The following is a 21,844-nucleotide window of genomic DNA, read 5'->3' on the forward strand; positions in this document are numbered from 1 at the left end:
CACAGCACTGTGATGAACACTGTTGTTTTAATGTCCTATATAAATAGACTGAATTTGGATTTGAATCCACTTCCGTTGTGTGATGTGACAGACAATCCTATACGTGCCATAAATGACCCAAAAACAACCAGTAATGCACCATAAACTTTGTGTTTCATTCATTTTATTGTTTAAAATCTTTTTTCTTCCTCATATCATTTTGGTTCTTTACACAGGTCGACAGAATCGGTTCCTTTGGAGTTGTGCGGGACGTATTGTGTACCAAAGCGTGTACAAAAAAACTACTTCTTGGACACACTGGAACATAGTGTTTCTGGTTTGCTGTTCACTTGTTGAGTTTGAAAATGTTTCTTTTTTTACATCGAAAAGATTAAATATATGATATACTGTATATTACTATAATCGTTTCGCCGGAGAACAAGTAATAGCACAGATCGCTGCTTGTGCGCTGTCTCGTACATACATTTAAGGAATAAGGAGAGCGAGGCATCGTCCCGCGGGGCGGGAGACTCTGTAATACCCAGCAGACAATAGAGTGAAACAACATAACATCAAGCTAATCAACGCAAATCCCCATCCCATCAACGGTTCCGTCAATTATTCTACCAGTGATGCGTCTGTCCTCCAGTTTATCAACAAATGCAGACGTTCTGCACGAGATGACGACGAAGACGTGTTTCGTGCACGGGAGGAGACGGCCGGCGCTCCGAGCGCGCTCACATGTCCAGCAGCAGCACCCGAGGGTCCTCCACCACCGATTTGATCTTCCTGAGGAAAGTGACCGCCTCTCTGCCGTCAATCAAACGGTGGTCGTACGTCAGAGCCACATACATCATGGGTCTGATTTCAACCTGAACGAACACGAGAAGCAGAAACAACGTTAAGACGGACGCAACTCGTACATATGGATTCATACAGTACGTACAAAACGCCACGGCTAACCTTGCCAGCAACAGCCACGGGCCGGTCGAAGATGCCATGCATGCCCAGAATAGCAGACTGCGGGGGGTTGATGATGGGCGTCCCAAACATGGATCCAAACACGCCGCCGTTGCTGATGGTGAACGTACCGCCGTCCATGTCCTCCACCGCCAGCTCGTTCTTACGAGCCTGTAAAACAGAAATCAAATCAACAAACACCAGATAGAAAACACACTCGTACTTTATAGAGACCAAATCGTTGGAGTAATAAACCGCAACGTTTTTCAGTGTGTTTCTCGTTCATGTGCTGTTTATTTAGGTCATGTAACATATTTAGCTAAATAAAGATTAGTTATGGTTAGCCGTTCCATTTGCAGCGAAATAACCAGACGGCAACCGTACATGTATTTTTAAACACGCAGCGGCATCGCGTCCCATTTCAACTGAAGCATCTCTCACCTTTTCTCCCAACTCATTAATGGATTTCTCAATGTCTGTGAAGTTCATCGCCTCCACTCCTCGAATCACGGGCACCACCAGACCCTGCGAGACGCACGTTTAACACGCATTCAAACACTGCCTGAAAATGTCCTCATCATAAGTCTCAAACTCTGGCGAGACGCGTTTGAAAAAAGCCTGATTCTGGAGTCAGTGTCTTCACGTGCTGAATTACCTTTGGCGTAGCGACGGCCACGCTGATGTCCACGTAATCCCTGTACACAATCTCTTTGGTCGTGTCATCGATCACTGTAAAGACAACACGAGAGGTTTATTGGAGCACACAGACGGAATATGATGCTCTGCACTCCCGCAGACACAGATGAAAGCATGTCAAACGTGATGTTTAATGTAGGCCAAACCGTTGAGGCTTTGGAAGGAAGCAGAAGGGTGGCTGAACATGTTCTTTAGAGTCAGAACAGACGACCACAGAACCACACACGCTCACCATCTGAAGTGAGGAGATGCTACACGCTCAACTAGAGCAAGGCTCAGCGTGTGTGCGCGCGCGTGCGTGTGTGTGTGCGTACCTGCGTTAACTGCAGGCTGGTCTGTCAGAGCGTAAGCAGCCGCTTTAACAAACGCAGACATGAAGCCCAGCTTGATGCCATGTTTCTTCAGGAAAGCATCTTTGTACAGTTTCCTCATCTCTGTGATGTTGCTGTCAGAGAAACACACACACAAGTGTTTTAAAGTCCATCCATCCATTTCATACGGTCAAGAGCCAATAATCTTTCTCTGTATCTGCTGACGTTCACATCATTCAATGCCACAAAATCAGTCAACCTTCGACTTTAACAGCCTTCACTGTCAACAATCAAAATGAATTTAGGGGGTAAAACAAACAAACAAACAAACAACGTTTACTGAATTAGGCTGAAACTTGACCAAAGTTTATTATTACCTGATGGGCAGATATTTCTTGTTTTAAAGGGACAGTTCACCTACAAGTGAAAATTCTGTCATGAATGACTCGCTCTCTAGTTGTTCCAAATCTGTATAAATGTCTTTGTGTGGTTGAACACAGAGAAAGATATTTGGAAGAATGCTTGGAACAGCTTTCCTGTGGCTCAGTGGTTAGAGCAAGGCACTAGCAACGCCAAGGTCATGGCTTGGATCCCAGGGGATTGTGCGTAGTCAGAAACAAATGTATAATACAATGTAATGTAAGTCGCTTTGGATAAAAGTGTCTGCCAAATGCATAAATGTCAATACCAAACAGTTCTGGGACCCCATTGACTACCATAGTAGGAAAACATGACAACGGTAGACAAAAGTACCCCAGAACTGTTTGCCGTCCTACATTCAAAATCTGTCCACGATCAAAATATCTTCTTTTGTGCTCAACAGAACAAAAAAACTATGGGAGTCAATGGGGTCCAAGAACTGTTTGATTATAAGCATTCTTCCAAATATCTTTCTGTGTTCATCAGAACAAAGACAATATAGAGGTTTGGAACAACTCAAAGGTGATGACAGAATGTTTATTTTGGGGTAAACCGTTTATTTCAGCACGCACTTAATTTTTTGAAAACAAGACTTAAAATCTTAGATCATTTTGCTTTGCTTAATATGTTCATTTAAGATATTTTCAAAATATTTGTCCTGGAAAACGAGAGGACTAAGAAATTCATTTCGTGCAGAGTGTATATTCATCTACATGTTGATTTTAAGCCGTCCGCACTTATTTGAATGCTTCATAATCATTTTATGAAAAGGTTTCATTCTCACACAATTTCTTCAAAGTAATTTGTCAATTACTTTGGGGGAATAAGATTACTTAATTACTTAAGAGGGAATTGTTTTTGTGTGAACTTAAAAACGACATCCCACGACACACGCTTTGTAAGAAATGTTCTACGGCAGTTCAGTTAACCCAGCCGTTGGATGAAGAAAGACAGCGTTTTGAGATTATGGCTGAAAAAGCTCTTTGTATTTTCCTGTCTCTAACTCCGTTTAGCCTCTCCGGTTTCTCCGCTAACGGAATTATGGCCGTCCCAAGACACACGCTCTCAGAGAAAGGAGAGAAGACGTGATAAAAATCTTCACTTTCCCGACCCTTCAAATCTTATTGGCCGGTGGTAATAGGCCATAACGTCGCGGGCGTCTCGCGCGCTCCCTCCGCAGGGCGATCTCCGGGGACGTCGGGGCAGATGCTAGCAGGCCGCCGGGCGAGCGCCGCCGCTTCTTCATCTCCAGACCGACCCCGCCCCGGTCGAGTCTTCCTCCATCCCGTCGATGCCAACGAGATTAATGTGAGAACACGAAGCCGCAGGAGCTGAAAGACGATCCGGCCCATTTGCGCTGAGGAGAAACAGTCCTCTTCAGGGGTCAGGGAGGGAGGTTGTGGACATTAACGTTTCCTTGTAAATTAATAAAAGCGCATTTTACCCTTCTTATCTTTGTTTTGACCAACATTAGGACCAAATATTTACATTCCAGGCTTTAAGTGGCGATCGGCTTTCAGAAATCTCTTCCTGTAGCGCAGATTCCAATCTATAACCATTTCAGATGGACACTGCGCAGCTTCTAATCGCATTTGGGCAATAAGTGAAATTTTCACGGGGCCATCAGCAGACTTTACACCGTTTTAAAATACATCATTTCTGCTGAGGCTCCGAAAGGAAAACTGTAGACACGCTGGCCGGAAAACAGAGAAATGCACATTTTAGAAAAACATTATGCTCGATTCCTTCAAATATTGTTTGTTTTTGTCTTCAGTGCCGATCATTGCTGGAATATTGATGTCAAACTTTAATAGTTCAAACAAAGATCTTACTTTATTGATGTTAATATGCAGAGAACTGCTCTATCGCTGCTAGGACAAATAGGCTAAATGCTGTAAGAAACTCTTGTTGTTTTCCATTATTTTAGGGATCATTTATTTTAAGAATTTTGAATAGTTTTCTTAATAATAATAATAAGTTTAATTTATTTCAGTCATAGTTTTAGTTGAGTTATTTCCAGTTCATAATTTTAGTGCATCAACTTATTTCAGTTTATTGCTCAGGCAACATTTCTAATGTTCATTTAGTTTCAGATTTTCAAATAATATTTGACTGCGGTTTCCATGAAATGTCATTAAGGAGCGTTGAGACGAAATTCAACATTTACAACGAACATGTGAAGCGTTTGAGATGACATCGCTGTAATTTCTGGTTGCTGTTGAACAAACCTCATGTCCACTTCATTGAAGGTGGTCAACATGGCGCATGTGCTTTGTGCTTCCTTGAGTCTCTGAGCGATCCTCTGCCTCATCCGGTTCATCTTCACCTGACCGTCAACACAATCTGATGTTAGCACGGCTCAGAGAATGAACGGGAATAAACTGACATTTATCTAAAAGATGGTGTGGTACCCTGTGCTCTGAGCGGGCGGCTTTAGCTCCAGCGTCTACAGCAGCTGCAGCAGGAGCCGCTGTGGCTTTGATGGCTGAAACTACATCACAGTCAAAAGAGAAGAGAGCGTTCTCATCATTCTGAACACAAGCTCCAGTCAACACAGTCTGAATGAGAACCCTCGCGTTGGCCTGTGCTGAACTGTAGATCTGACAGTAACTAACCTGGTGTGGATTGGATGGGTTGAGCGGGCAGAGGGGGCACAGGGGGCATGGTGGTGGGGATGGTTCCCGCAGGAGCAGCAGGAGGAGGAGCAGCGGCTGCAGGAGGAGGAGGAGGAGGAGGAGGAGGAGGAGCGGCTGCTGTCTTAACAGCTCCAGCTGAAACATTACACCACAGAGAAACACATATTTATAATAATGACCACTTCCTACCATACAGAACTAAATAATCCTCCGTTATATCTGAACTAAACATGTGTTGGTATCATGTTTGATATCATGATATTACACTAACACTACTGACAGAGTAAAGCTACGACTGGAAAACATTACCATGGCCTTTTGACTTAAACATTCACCAACTCTTGAAAACAACCTTAAACATTTACAGTGATAATAGTTTAGAACATATTAAATAAAAACAAGAGTTAAGAAAAAAATCTAGATCTAGATCTATTTCAGTCTTCTCAAGCTCCCGGATTTCTCTTCATTTTGTGATAAAGACACGAGCACAAATGCTTCATTACATTCAATGAAATCATTACCACACAAAAATAATTTATGAAAAGCTCATTGAGAATTACTCTTCTATTACTAGATATACAGTAAACTGTGAGCATGCAGACTCAAACTGATCATCTGCTTCACAATAGATCTGAAAACCAGCACAGGTTCATCAATGCCGTCAAAATTATTCATTTTTGTGTTTGTTTGTTGAACACAAAGTAGATCAGGGAAACTACCGCAAACTACCGATGCCGACCGTATTCAGAGCGCCGCCATTACTGTTAACAATGGTGTGCTGTGATTGGTTGAGCGGATATATCGCATTCTGCAGAGAAGTGAAACTGGCCTATATTGCGGTTTGGAAAGAAAGGGAGAAAACATGACACCATAACACGGCGGATATCGCATTGCGTAAAATTAAAAATTGACTTTTCAATACCGACCTGATGCAATACTGATTTTGGCGGAAACTCATTTTTTTAAAATGCCGTTTATCGCATTTTGGAACCAAACTCTTCATATATATTTAGCACAATTCTCTTGATAATATTTGATATTTGCATATCACCCAGCACTATGTGTGTTCAGATTCAGATAAACTGGCCAACGGGTTTTATGCTTTCATAGTATTATGTCATGACCACATTAACATTAGCAGTATTAATAAATACCGACACGTCTAATCCAGACACAAGTCAAACAATCGCGATGGTTTCTACTTTGAAACCCTACGGTACAACCGGCCCTTTCACCTCACATACTACACGCAGATCTGTTGGTTGATCTTATGAAACAGAAGATGAGTGAAATGATGTGTAATAAATAAGAGAACATTACAGATTATAAGATGCATTTAACCAGGAATACTTTCAATTTCCTCATAAAGAGCAGAAGAGAGCCGTGTAATAAAACAACAATATATCGACTGTAAAAATGTTCGTTTATCATGGCACACCTCTAATAACGGTTACTGGAAGATATTGGAGACATTAGAAACAAGAAAGCCAGGGAACCTACAACTGACCTCCTTTCTTGAGTCTGAATAAAGGAGTTCCTCCTTCCACTTTACCGCCATCAGGAACCAGAAACTCCTCGATGACTCCAGCGGCAGGAGACGGCACCTGCACCGACGTCTGTGACGGCCCACAAAACACTTCTCATTCATTCACCTCTAGCCAAGGCTTGATCAGCAGACCGAACTAACAACATATTCACACATTCAGTCATTTTTAATCCAAAGATTTTTACCTTATCAGTCTCGATTTCACAGACCACCTCGTCCTCAGAGACCGTGTCTCCAACAGCTGGAAAGAGATGAAACGGAGTGAATATGATAGAAACACAGCAGACGCGCTGAAAGCTCGAATCCAGACGATGTCTTACCCTTCTCCCACCTCACATCTCCCTCTGTCACAGACTCGGCAAACGCTGGCGTTTTGACCGTGATCACTTCATTCCCTGAAATTCAATCACAAGACATTTGACATTAGATGCTGATAGCACTATGGACAGTCGGGCAGTTTTTTTTGCAATTTTCCAAAATACTACACTTTTTTGAGTGTTCTAGATGATAGCTCTTGTCCAGCCATTCTGGCCATCAAACATTTCATTTTGTCACAAAATTAAGTGTTTTACAAACACAAATGCACATCGCTACAAACATTGGACTGGTTCATCATAGGGACGGGCATTTCAATAAAATCATATTTGAATATTTGAGCTCATAAAAACGAATATTCAAATATTTGTTTATTTAAATGAAGTTAATGAAGACGTCATTTTGACAATTTCACATCAAGTTATAATCATAGCTTAATATTGATATTGAACCAATATTATATCCTGTATCAGTGTTTTTATGATGAAAAGATGTTGGAAAAAAGAAAACCAATCGTAAAAGACAGCATTTAAACCCACGCCGAGCGAACGCATACAAAACACAATGTAGGCATATATTGACAGTCTGTGGTATATGATCATCTTGTTTATTTTGTTTTACATGTCCTTGATAAGAAAAACAAGGATTATGGCCTATTTTACTCTATTGTTAACCGGCTGAGGAACAGACTTTCACACGCTGCTCTTCGTTTGTCAGGTAACAAATAGCCAGCTCTGACATGAATATGTTTTTATCTTTTATAATGTCGATAATAAATAAAGCAAACGGGCTTGATACCTTCATGCCGACTGTACGAGTTAAGATCCTAGAAAATACCCCACAACCAAAACGGAGCCATTGTAGTGTTTCTGTTTATTATGTGACCGTCATCTGAGGAAGATATTTACTCATTCTATTGATCACCACCGCACATAACTGTTCTTCTCTTTCTTGTTCCTGGTCAGTGTGGGTCTTATTTAGCTCTGCCTTGTATCAAATCAAATCAAATCAAGTAAGGTAACAGGAAGTAGAACTTCATAGGGCTGTGGCGGTGATGGAATTTCCTGTGCGGTGATTTCATGTGGCTCTATGGTGCGGTGTGCGATATTACCGCCTTCATTCTTATTTTGCTTGCAAAATCCATGAAGTATGTTGTTGTTATTATTATGTAGCATATATTGTTGTTTTGAAATGACAAATTTAAAACAAATGAAATACTTCTTTATATTTCTTGGTCAATGCAGAATTAGTTATCAGAAGAAAATATATAAAAGCTAATTGTGTAGGCTTGATACAAGGATATTTTCGCAGCCTCAACAAATTACAATCAAACCGCGGAAGTAAGTAAAATAAAGTAAAAATGAGTCAGTATTTGTGCAAATGTAACACTGTGCACAGCAGAAACTCCATGTTATTTCCACACAGCTGCGACAGGGAAACATGGCAAAATAAAACTCATATTAGAACGTTTATTGTAATACAAAAGGCACTGGAGCTTTTTTCAATATTATCTTCTTATTCGAGTGCCACCATTTCATAACAAGTTTATAATAAGGCTATAGGCGATCCAAAAACAAGCCAACATTATCCTGTGTTATTAGTTAGCGCCATGCTCTCACCGCTGAGCTACAGGAAAGCTACTTAAATACAAATGATATTTTTTACTTTTTAAATGATTTACGAATATAAATTACTCTTACCTCTTGTTTCCATAGCCAATGTATTTAGCCTTTATTATACATGCATGAGGTTTAAAACAAAAAGGACATAAGCTAGTAAAAAATAAATGAAGGTGACCACACACACAAAATAAATGCCCCACACTGTATGTTTAATGGACTGTGCCTCTCCCTTGTTTCTTTACAGCAGAAGCCCTTGAACATATAGGTCAGAATACAGTAAATTGTGATAATCAATGATTAATGTGTTTATAGTTCATATATGCACTCCTGTAACTTGCAGCAGCAAAAACATCAAAATACAAAAAAGAGCGGTGATGACCTTAACACCGTGGTGGACATCCATTACTGCGGTCAAGAGGTCATCGTCACAGCCCTAGATCTACAGCATTCATTTATGGCAATAAATAAAAATATACAATTTAATATTACGTTGAGATTTTTATACCCAATTTATTAAGTAATGCTAACAAATTCTTTGGTTTACCAGTTTTTACAACATTTCAAACGGTGATGTGAGCTGAGCATAACACACGATCTGGGGTGAAACAGGCCACCGTATGTAAACTTAACATATTTAAATTAGTCTGCCATCTTAAAAGTCGCAAAGTTATTTATATAGTTAATATGCAAATTATTTTTTAGGAGTCATTACAGATGAAGCAAAGAAGCATCAAATGAGAATACGCATTCTGATAGTGTCTTCTATAGCGCTAATTTAACCCTGTTACAGTTTTTTATTCTCATGAAAAATAAGGATAACATTTTGAATTTTTTAAATAATTATTGCCGATTGAATATTCGTGCACACACCTAGTTCATCAACACCATCCTCTGAAAGTATGTGCAAAGTTTTAGGCCGTCGACCCTAGTGGTCAAGAACATAAAACAATATATATGAAAAATGCTTGTGATATTTCATTAATTTGGCAGTTATTCGTGTGACTTTGAATCTTTGGATCAGGCTGAGGATTATGCATCCAGATAAAAAAGTATAAAAATCTTATGGAATAAACTAGAGATGCACAGATACTACATTTCTCCACCAACACCGATAGCTGTTTATTCAGATTGACATTTTTTTATTTTATTTGACAGACGCTTTTATCCAAAGCGACTTACATTGCATTGTCCCATACATGTTTTGTATCTGACTATGTGCAATCCCCTGGGATGGAACCCATGACCTTGGCGTTGCTAGCGCCGTGCTCTCACCACTGAGATACAGGAAAGATGCCAATATCTTAACCTGAGCTGAGAACGAAAGCTGGTAACCAGCGTCATAAAACAGATCAACCCAAATGAACCCGGTTTGGCTTTACCAGGTTTTGTCAACTCAAAGCTTACTCTGAGTTTGTTCATCTCGCTTCGTGCCACAGGCCACTGATCTCTACTGCTACCTATCATTCAGTTTGGTGCGAGTAGTTTAGGTACATGTTTCTCAAACTGCTTTTCCTAAACTCACCATCAGACACGATAACGATATTTCCATGTGTGCCCTTGGTCGGCTTGATTCCGTAATCCCTGCTTGCAGCTATATTTGTGTTTTATTATTGTCAGCATATTTAGCAATACTATGTGTCTAGCGTAAAAGGACGCGTGTTGTGACTGTAATACATACTGTGAGCTGCAGTGGTGTTGAAGTATCTTATCTGATAGACACTTGACCTGCTCTCACACGTCCTGAAAATGAACACCAAAAACCATCACAATACATCAATTTCCCAAACATCTCATTATAATATGATATAATAATAACCAATGAACGAGCTCTTTGACGATACTCACACACGGTTCTTGAAGGTGACACATTGACTGGCTGATACACCTGTAGAAAAGAACGAGACACGACTAATGAGATAACTCATCGTTTTCATTTGGCACCGACACAAGAACAGAAGCGATAGGAGGCTTTTATTCATATTTATTTCCTAAACATCTGTGAATCTGTACATGCCAACAGAAGTAAGACTCACCTGACGTGGCCCGTCGGGCGAGAACATGATTACCCTGAAAGAATAAGAAGACAAGAGCCATCCGTCACGAACGGCATTACACAAAACTGATTCCTCACTTAAGATTTACTGAGCAAAACAGTACAGCGAACATACAGACGCTAGATTTAAACACACACACTGACATGCGGCCACGTCACAACACACCAAATGCAAATGTGAGTCTTAAACACAACACGGCCACCACGTTAAACACACATTAGCAATGTGACGTGACAGTCAGCGACAGATGTGAGCGAGTCACGTGACTGATGTATGTGAGAGTTCAAATGGTCAACAGAGAGCAAACACGAGCTGGACATTATCATAACGAAGGGCACAGAATGACACTATACACATCTCTAACACACATAATATTTCGCACAACGTTTACTCAATTTACCAAATGTTTTGGAACAAACGCACATGGAAACCAACACCAAGCAGTGCCAAACAGCTTCTAACATCATCGGCTGATATGAATAATCTCCAAACGGCCAGAAGATAAAAGCCTGGTAGATATATTATGGCATGTCACTTCTCATGAATCCCTTACAAACATGAAACGTGGTTCTATTATAGTATAAGCGTACTAACCATGTTTTTCAGTGGTAAAACCGCTCATTTTAGGGCAGGTTAATAAAGTTTTGTTTATATAAAAGCATATTGCTTAAGACAGACAAAGTGAATTGTATTTTTAAAGAATCTGAAGAGAGACTAACTTGTATACGAAACACGGCACATTAGAAACCGACACATTAAAGGGATTATAGTTCACCTAGAATATGAGAATTCCTTCATCAGTTATTCCTCCTCGTGTTTCGCTCTTCTTCAGAACACAAAAAAGATCTTTTGAAGTATGTTGAAAATCAAACAAAGTTGAACACCATTGACTTCCATTATATGCACACAAAACCATCGAGACATTTCTCAAAATATCTTTTGTGTTTCACTGAAGAAAGACTCGCATGCAGATTTATATCCACACGAGTGAATGAATGATGACAGCTTCTAGATGTCTGAGGTGAACTGTCCCTTTAAGAGCACGCCGATACTGACAGAGCTCTACCGCGCGTGTAACGTTAAGTGTTGTGATGTGGACGGTGACAGTCTGACGTGACAATAACATTCACCGAACACAGATACAAATAACACAAATAACTTCACACATCGGGTAAATAATTCAAACGAACACGGAACTCTCCGGTCCGCCTCTACAGCTCTTAACATGACAAGTGACAGCAGGTGACTCCTCGCTGACCTCGAGTGTTCCTCTGAACCCTTAAACGTGCTTAATCGTCACGTGAAGCGCGTGTAAATGTGTTCACTGTGATGTAAACACACACTCGTGTGATGTTCTGCTGATATGTGATGTGTTTGTCCTGCTGCCCTTGGGCCTGCGCGCGGCCTGCCGCTGTCCTCCTCATTCGAGTCATTAACATTGACGTGATTCGCGCTCGTGTCACTCGACGGGACGCGGGAGCGTTACAGACGCACGTACCTGTCGCAGGGCACCGATGGAGCGCGCGAGGCTCCGGGTGAGACAGCGGGAACTGGACAACATTTCGTCGGTGTGGACCGCGCGCACTGCAGCTCTCACAGCACCGCCGGAAGCGGAAGCAGCGCGGGACGTACCAACGTCAGCGGAGGGAGGAGGGACGGGAGGGAGGTACCATCGTCAGCTGAGGGGGAAAGGACGGAACCATTTATTTCTCAACCGTATTTCATTTTATTATCAATTAAGCTACTTGTAGTGAGCAAACAGCATGGAAAAACAATATGTTTTTGCTGTTGACTAATAAAATGTATGAATGCACTTATGCCCTGTAAGTGGCTTTGGATAAAAAGTGTAATGCAATGTAAAATGTATGCTTTATATCTTAAATAAATGCTGACCTATGCATTACTCTAAAACCTTCAATGTGTGACCTGTGTGTGTTTGTTTATTCTTTATATTATTATAGTTTCATGTTTTTTGATGCAATTATCTATTGTGTAAATAGTAGATTTTGTGGTATGTTCATTTTTTAGTCTCAGATACCAAACCATAATACATGTGTTGCAACACAATTCTATAAAATTATATAAAGACAAGAATCAAAAGTAAGCACATCTCTGCTGCTAAAAGGCATTAGGCTGTAAGCTGCTTGTGATTGGCGGTGCATTAGTAAGGGGGGTTTAGCCACACCCAACTCACTGGAGTCAGATGAGCGCGCGAGCGGGGCGCACACCGTCAGTCAAGCATCTCCAAAGCAACAGGTAAGCGCGCGCCTGTCCTCTCCTCTCCTCTCCTCGTGCCTTCGAGTTTCTTTCAGACAAATTGATGCTTTTATATTCGCTTCACTTTCTGTAGACTTTACACGCTGTGAATCTTTCTCAGTAGTATTGCTTTTATGACATTATTCATGTACTTGCGCGCACACGCATAGTTTGTCAAATATGTGTGCATTTATAATGTATATGAGTCAGTTGTCACAATGAAGATTTACAACAAAGTTTAAGTCTTTTTTCTCTTACGTGAATTAAACGTCATCAATCTTCAAAATGTTTGTAGAAATGCTTGTATAAATTTACAGAGAACTAGAAAGAATGAACAGAACAATTTCACCATGTTGTATTGAAAATATATAATTAAATGTGTGTGTTTAATCTAAAATGCACAGTAAATTTAACCTATGGCTATTTTTTGCTCGTGGAATTATTTTTATATTATTTATATTACTTTTTTATTTTGCAATTCCAATGTTTGTAGAGGGTAAATAACAGATATGAAGCTCAAAAGGCTCAACGGAAATGTTTTAATATATCATAAACATTCACGATATGTTAAGTTGCATTAAATATCAACCCTCGTTTGCATCAAACGCACCTCAGCTACAGCAGATAATATTTTTTCTAGAATTATTATTAATAATTATTATAAATATGAATAATAATGACAAGAAACAATGTTTTTCCTGTAACAACCCGGAAATATCGACAGCATTTTTTCGTATATCAGGGCATACTGTAAGTCACTGTAATAATTGTCTTATGTATTTATTTAATCCATTTTCTCTCCCAAAGTATTACAGATACGGCTCAACGTTGCGTACAGCAGCCAACATGAATCTGAGTCCGCCTGAACAAAGCATGCACAAGCTGAGCGAGGACTGCCCGGAAGTCAGTAAAGCCAACCTTCTTCTCCCCTGTTTTCGCAGAAACGCATACGACGAGTCCCTTGCTTCTTACCACAGCGGCTCCATCATATCTCACCTCCTGCGTAAAACTATTCACAATAAACTGACGTCCCTCGACAACAACCTTCTTTACATGCCGAATGTTTCTGCTGCCAGCGTGGTGGATTCTGAATGCAACATGACAGATTTCGCTCAAGACGATCAGAGCTGCCTGTCTTTTAAAGACAGCACCGATGACCTGTCTTCAGGAAGCCAGCCCTCGAGTACAGATGTCGAGCGGCCGCTGACCGAGCACCTCCAAGCGAAGCGTGCACGGGTGGAGAACATCATACGGGGCATGTCGAGCTCACCCAATTCCAGGTCACACGGAGAAGATGAATGTGAAGCCATCCGCTGCAGACGGGACATCCTGAAGGAGAACAAGCGCAAACAGAGACTTCCCCAGCACCAGGAACCCAGTCAGTTTAACATGAGAGGCAATGGCGCCAAGACGAGCAAAGACGAGGAGTGTCACAAACTGAAGGAGCAGCTCCAGAGCATGCAGCGTCTCCTCCATCAGCTCCAGGAGAAGATCTCCCATGTGAATGACCAGAATTACTGCGTGAACGAGGACACGGCGGACGGGGGAGAAGAATGTGACATCCAAGAAAAAAGTCAGAGCAGCTACAAAGACAAACTGAATGTGGACAATAGCAGTTTTACATCAGACTGTGAAGTCAGGAACCTCCAGGAGACTCTGAAATGTGAGCTGACCAGGACTGTGAGTGACAGCATTGACATGGTCTTCAGGAAACTCTCCACGGCCCTCCTAAAGCAGCCACCCCACCCTCAGCCGTGCCAGAGTCCCGAGTACCCCGAGAAGGAAACTCACCGGGATTCCCCTCCGGAGCTCTCGGACTCGGACGAAAACACCAGATCGGCAGAACGCTTCGAGAGCACGCCTGTCAACAGCCCAGAACACCAGACAGAAGCTCTGTCCCTAGTGGTTCGTAAACCTTCCCAGTTCAACTCGGTCGGTCAGGGTGTAAAGAGACCCTACCCGCTCCACCAGTCCCCTTTCCAGTTCGGCTACGGTACTCCGCTTCACGACAGCCAGATCCTGGAGCACCTTCTGAAATACGGACCTCATTCAGCCTTCTCAGCGCTCCCCTGTCTGCCTCCGTCCTTGGAGCGGTCGTCGCCGGACTCTATGGAGCACACCTGGGAAAGTGTGGCCATGCGATCAAAGGTAACCTCTGGACATCTGGTTCAGCACCATCGCCCCGGACCGCCAGGACTGCTGGCCGTAGACGCACTTTGCCTGCCTCATGTTAAAATGGAGTGTGGAGATCTGCAGAGTATGGCCGAGAGAAGCTCTTTCATGTCACTCAATATATCCTTTTTACTTGCCTAAAATTGCCTTTAATTCTACGAGGAGTATAGAGCAGGCAATTACAGTATAGCATACAGAGGATGCATAAGAGTGCAGAGCATGCGATAAATTAATGTATAGGACATGCAATAACACTATACCGCATGCAGTAAGAGTGCAGAGCATGTGATAAATGTATAGGACATGCGATAACAGTATAGAGCATGCAGTAAGAGTAAAGAGCATGCAATAAGAGCATAAAGCATGTGATAAATGTATAGGACATGCGATAACAGTATAGAGCATGCAGTAAGAGTATAGCGCATGCAAGAAGAGTATAGCGCATGCACAGTAAAACTTTGCTGTAGTTTTGCAGCGGGTATGCCAGTAACTTACTGTAGATTTAATTACTACTTAATACTACTTTTCAATTAGTACTGTTTTCAATTACTTTAATCCAAATGAAAACACTGACTTTTGAGATTGAAAATGAGCAAGAAGAGACTGGCATTAGCACAGCAACACTGCAAAAAATGACATTCTTCCTAAGCATTTTTCTCTTGTTTTCTAGTAAAAATATTTAAAACTTCTTAAATAACATTTATATAACAAGAAAAGACACCTAAGATATTTAGTCTTGTTTAATTGAAAGAAAAATATATAAACTACTAAGTTTATGCTTAAAACAAAAATTTAATTGAAATCTACAGTAAATTACTGGCAAATCAAAGTTTTATAGTGTGTGATAAGAGTAAATAGCATGCAATAGGAGTATAGAGAATGTGGTGAGAATATATAAAGCATGTGATAAGAGTGTAAAGCATGTAATGAGACTATTTATAGTGTGCAAGAAGAGTACAGCGCATGGAGTGTAGAGCTATAAAATGATTGTGGGCAGCATACATCGGCTGATTTTATTTGATAAGAATTTGTTGAGAAATGTCGACACTTTAGTATGTAGATTACTGTACAGTGAGCACGACTGAGAGTTTACTTGTTTTTTATTGAGAAAAATAACGAGAACTCATTTCATGCGAACGTCTCCTTTGAACCTCATTGCAGTCAAGGTTTTGAAAAATCAAAGGATCTCGTCTGTGTCATTTCTTTCGTAGTTTGCGCAATTTCACACGGACGATATTTTTATTACGATTTCAACACAGATGCGTTTAATCCTTTGAGCTCAATGTGACAGAAACACGATGAACGTTTTAAGAGTCACCGACGGTCATCTCTGGATTGTGTTCTTTGTTTAGTTGACTGTTTTTATTTAATAGTAGTTAACATGGAGATGCGGGCGAACAAACGAGCGGCTCTCAGGCTGGCCGAACAATCGCTGAATTGAGTGCAGCGGTGTGCAGTTCTGCTCACGCAGACTTCAAGGAGAATTTGTGCTTTGATCTCGCTAACCCCAAAGAAAATTGTAGCATCTTCTTTAATCTGGGCTCAGTAATGACTTTAAGTCCAGGAAAAGACAAATAAAAAGGAATACACGCCTTTGATAAGAATTGTTAGGAACAAAAGCCAATTTTCAAAGGCAGAAAAAGCAACAGTTTCTCTTCTGGAAATTCTCTGATTTTTTTTCTCCGCCGGACTTGAAAAGCTGCGGAACATGTTCCTGCACTCTCAATGTGATTGGAGAGGATGAGAGAGGTCACTTTGGGATGTTTGTGAACAGCAGGCTCTCAGCCGTCATTATATATCAATGGTCACTGCGTCCTACGTGTGCCGGTATCACAGTTTACCGCATGCTTGCCTTTTAAACATCATTACATTTCTATAATGCGCTTTTTCAAACCCGCCGGCGTGAGACAGAAGGATGACTCTCTCATTAGAATCCATGAACCCAGAACAGGCTCTTCGCATTCAAGAAAAGCTTTCTGATATTATTCGTGAGGAGTCCCATAAATCAAACAGAATTGCACCATTTTTAAGTGGCGCTTAAATGTAGAAGGAGGTAAACCGATCCCGACATCCTCCTGGAGAAAATGTCATTTCTTTATTATATTAACACTCAGTGTTTCACAACAAAGCAATTACTGTGGACAGATAAGAGGCAAAGCGCTCAGATCCGAGGTCTCTAATTCAAGTCCTTAATCTCATTTGTGTGTCTCTTTCTCTAGTTAACACATGTTGTCGTGTCTTAATCGACTCTCTGGTCAATACAGGGCTGGCTCCTGTCATTCATGTGCACAGATGAATAGAAAATGTCAATGTTTGTGTGTTCTTCACATTTTGTCCTAAATGAGTTGAGGAGAAACTTTGCTTGATGTTGACTGTGAGGTTTTGGAAGCCTTAACTTCTCTACATTCAGGAGGGTCTGACTCCAAACCACCTGAAGAAAGCCAAACTCATGTTCTTCTACACACGCTACCCAAGCTCAAACCTACTCAAGAACTTCTTTCCTGATGTCAAGGTACGTCCCATTTCCTACTCATTTCGCTACCTAACCAAATTATTGGCCAGCCTCATGGTTTATTGAAGATCAATTGTATTCTTGTTATTAAAAATATATTGTGCATGTGGGCTTAGATGTCACACAACATCATTGAAGTCATTGAGCATTTCCACTATTATACCATCACATAGTTGGGTGTAATATGGACAACCCCAACCATTGGTTTAAATAAAACTAGAAAATGTGCATATTTTACCCAACCCAGCGTTAAAACTACACAATATGTTGTAAAGGCCCTATAGTTGGGTCATGCTGTCACGATATATGGGGTAACTTTCCATTAAAGCTAAAAGATCAAAAATAGGGAAATTGCAAAAATGTAACAAAAAAATGTAACAAATGTTGAGCCATTATTTTGGCAAACAAAAGTGTAATCAATGAATGACTGAATTACGGACAATTAACAAAATGAAAGTACAGAAGTAATTTATCTTAATGAATAACCGGTAACATACAAGAAATACAAGAGCTTTATTCTAGAATTAACTGACTACTCAAATGATGTTATTGTGATGAGAGAAGTGCTTACTGTTGCTTTAGAAAGACAAACACAACACGAGATGCTTGAGCGATGAGCAAATGTTCCTGAATGTTGGGGAAGCCGATCCTGAATCGCTGGTTTAACTTTGACAAAGTTTCTCAAGTCAGCAAAAGAAGACAAAAGGGTTGACGGAGAGGAGCGCAAGCTCTTCTATTCAGCGTTAACCCTTCAGCTCACCAGCTTTCAGGAGTCAACAATAGAAGAGCGCTGAGCCGCCCTATACAACAACACACATGACACATCCTGTGAGTGTGCGTCCTTGTGATGAGTCAACACAAACCAGGAGAAAGCTTTAGCTGCTTGTGTGTGTTTTCCAGCCGACGACTGACGGAGCCGCGCGTGTTCAAGACACCAATCCCAGCAAACTGTGCCAGTTCGGACTTAATCTACCAAAACAGTTTTCAGTCAACCCTGTTACATTTAAAATGTCAAAACATTACAGAAAAGTATAATAAGGAAAAATAATAGCAAATATCATTACACCCTATTAAGCAACCTATTAAAATAGTAACAGAACGATATGGAAAAACACGTTTTTGTATTATTTCAAAGAAATCTTGCACTCAACAGATCATGTGACTAATTTCAGAATAATGTTATTTCTGTTAGTGGTCATTAGAGAAGAATCACATTAACATGAAGGGTTACGGGGTTGACAGAGCACTGGATGTTGTCTGGCCGGACCCCAGCTGCCCTGCTCGAGTGGGGTGTAACAGGGTGACCTCCGGACACCAGTGAGGAAGGTTTCGTGTCTCGTCTGTCCCGGGCCGAGCCTTCGGTGGGAAGGCAGAGCGGACAATGACTGGGCTAATCCCAGTGTCCGATTCCATCCCTGTCAACAGTCACAGAAGTCACCCAAGAGGAAAAGTTTCCTTCTGACCCGTCTGCGCCGCCGTGTTCATTCTCACATCCGTGGGAAGAAGTGTCTTTGATGGTGTTTCAGCCCCTGGCCATTTTCACACATCATCTTCTGCGTCAGTGGATACGCAGTGATAATAACAGGGCTGACGGGAAAACTAAATTCAGATGTTAAAACTAGATAATAGGTCAAACTGTGGGATCGAGTTGCACGCTGATGTTTGCTCAAACCTCAACTCCACCATATGAGATTGTAATTGTTTGATTGAACTGTTGTGTGTTTTGTTTGTAGTTTAACCGTTGCATCACGTCGCAGCTGATCAAGTGGTTCAGTAATTTCCGGGAGTTTTACTACATCCAAATGGAGAAGTTCGCACGTCAGGCCGTCATCGACGGGGTTCATGATGTGAAGGACATATCCGTCAGCAGAGAGTCCGAGCTCTTCCGTGCCCTCAACATGCACTACAACAAAGCCAACGACTTCCAGGTATGAACATGCTCGTGATATTTCAAATGACATCATGGTTTATGTTTGCTAAGGCTAATAATCCCGCTCAGACAGAATCAGGTCTGTTTGTTTCACATTGTCTGTGCTAATGTTGCTATAAGAATACAGATCACAAATCATTTCTTCTAGTCAGTGAGATTAAATGGAGAGCAAATGGAAACTTTTGGTAAGGTCTCATGTGCGTCTCTCCTGATATCAGATGTTTCTCCTGAGAAAAAGAAATCTCACAAATTTCAGAAGAGATGTCAACAATGTCTCAAACTGAGCTCCGATTTGTCAAGTCTGCATTCAAAAGTCAATATTATTAAAGATAATTGCTATTGAAATAAAGTTAAATTTAAAAAGATTTTTTCTTCTTACGGATAATTTTGGTCAAATGAGGGCGATTCCACGTCTCTTCTCGGCCGCACTTGCGGGGAGCCAAAATGCCAGCGCTGCGGCATCAAACTGTGGGAAGAGGAAGCCGCAGAATCTACTAAAACAACTTGAGATTATGTCCCGAACACGGCTGAGCGCTGTTTGGATTGCTACTGATGCGAAAGAAGCCAGAAATCCCAAGAGCCATTGAGCTGGCCAATGGGAACGAGCGGAGACAGCACCAAGACATTCCTTTCCCAGGGGACGCTTTTGTGTCTGGAGATGCACACCAAAGAAAACAAGCGACGCCTGAATTCCTGCCGTGAGAACGCCGTTCTTTCGCGCCTTTTCCGAGCAGTTAAGTTCGAAGCAAGGGGCAGTAAAAAATCAGAGCGTCCATCCACGCCGGTCACCTAATAATTCTGACACTGTATTTGGTTTGTTGTAACTGAAAAAAACAACAAGTAGGATTTACTTATTTTGGGGGTAAATTTGCGAAAGTTTTTGCACAGTATATTTTAAAGTACATTTTACTAAAATGTTTTTGTCAAGTTTTTGCGCACAGTTTTTTAATAATAATAAAAATTTGTTACATTTATATAGCGCTTTTCTGGACACTCAAAGCACTTTACATGGAAGGGGGAATCTCCTTGTGCAGCATCCACCTGGATGATGCGACGGCAGCCATATTGCGCCAGAACGCCCACCAGTTTTTAAGTAAATTTTACTCAAATGTTTTTGTCAACATTTTGTAGTTTTGTTTTAAGTAAATTTACTTTTTCAAAATGGTGTGCAAAAACGTAAGTTGCAGAGCGAAGGTGAGCGCGCTTGAACACGAGAACATTAAAGATGATGTGTAAAGTGAAGGCGGACGAGGCGGCTTACACGTCGCTCATGCTCCCCGTCCCTCACTACAAGATCACGTCACGAGTCACGTACATGCAGTGTGTTTGGGATTGTGTGTAATGTTTTTAAACGTTTGTCCGTCAGGTTCCAGACAGATTTCTGGAGGTTGCTGAAATCACGCTTCAGGAGTTCTACAGCGCCATCTCTCTGTCCAAAGACTCCGACCCCTCCTGGAAAAAAGCCATCTACAAGGTCATCTGCAAACAGGACAGTGACGTTCCTGAGGACTTCAAGTCTCCCTCGTACATATAAACTCATTTGTCTTAAATGATTACTCGTATCAAAGTGTCTTGATTGGAAAAGCTCACACGTATGTAAGGGCTGCACGATTACAACAAAAATCGTAATTGTGAACCGTTCATTTTAATGAATGAAATTTACATCAACTGACCATGTAAATCTGTTGAATTATTGACATTCAAAAGTGAAGTGCACACAGTTTTACACACATTATAGCAAATCATAAATAATCACAAATGACAGGCGATGATTATTTTAGTTTTTGAAGTATCTTAACGTGTCAAGTGATGTTTCTACAGCGTGTATTTCCACCGGACAACAACAGAACCCCTGTAAACCAATGGAAATCTTATCCATCACTTTTCATGATCACAGAAAGCATCCGTCATGTTCTCTGTTATTTATCTTGTGCAGTCTTATCATATGTGAAGGCCACAATATTTTGCTCTTTGACATTCAATATTTGAACACAAACAGGTTTCAACGTCTTCTGCCGACTGGAGTGTTTTCTGTTGTTTGTGTAACAATGCTTTTCATGAATATGCAGTGTTCACATGTTGAAATGGTTTCTCTGTGGAGTGTTTCATGAAGAATTTGTATTCATTATTCTATAGAGACTGTAAATATGTGTCATTTAGCTGTAAATGATGAGAAATGTGGATTAGAGAAGTTTATGTCAGAGGAAAGATGAAAATATTTCATGTAGAAGCGTTTATACCAATATATCCTATTTATCATACAGTATGTAGTTGGAATATTCTTGTTTGTGATCATCTAGCATTCTGTGTTTTTTCTTTGAATAATAATAAAAGATTCATGTTTAAGGTCAGCAGTAGACGCTCTTAATGATTTTCTGAGGGTTCAAATAGAATAATTTACTCTTTACCCAAAAAATGTGGAACACACCCAGTTC

The 21,844-nt window shown here is 40.9% G+C and overlaps 2 protein-coding genes across 2 annotated transcripts; one reads left to right on the plus strand and one right to left on the minus strand.

The window, feature by feature from the left end:
* Positions 1–140: 140 nt before the first annotated feature.
* Positions 141–12,170, minus strand: dlst (dihydrolipoamide S-succinyltransferase). Its single transcript, XM_057343573.1, has 15 exons — positions 12,038–12,170; positions 10,519–10,552; positions 10,331–10,370; positions 10,164–10,225; positions 6,869–6,943; positions 6,734–6,789; positions 6,510–6,618; positions 4,982–5,137; positions 4,778–4,857; positions 4,595–4,692; positions 1,950–2,080; positions 1,595–1,668; positions 1,381–1,464; positions 943–1,110; positions 141–851 (listed from the first exon to the last, which is right to left on the minus strand). The coding sequence occupies exons 1-15, from the start codon at positions 12,098–12,100 to the stop codon at positions 717–719; spliced, it is 1,365 nt and encodes a 454-aa protein (XP_057199556.1). The 5' UTR covers positions 12,101–12,170; the 3' UTR covers positions 141–716.
* A 1,471-nt stretch (positions 12,171–13,641) lies between these two features.
* On the plus strand, positions 13,642–21,741 carry prox2 (prospero homeobox 2). Its single transcript, XM_057343588.1, has 4 exons — positions 13,642–15,087; positions 17,372–17,479; positions 19,213–19,407; positions 20,776–21,741. Exons 1-4 carry the CDS (start codon positions 13,642–13,644, stop codon positions 20,941–20,943), a joined length of 1,917 nt encoding a protein of 638 aa, XP_057199571.1. The 3' UTR covers positions 20,944–21,741.
* Positions 21,742–21,844: the final 103 nt, after the last annotated feature.

This window comes from Triplophysa rosa, linkage group LG10, assembly GCF_024868665.1.
Source record: "Triplophysa rosa linkage group LG10, Trosa_1v2, whole genome shotgun sequence".
NCBI lineage: Eukaryota > Metazoa > Chordata > Actinopteri > Cypriniformes > Nemacheilidae > Triplophysa > Triplophysa rosa.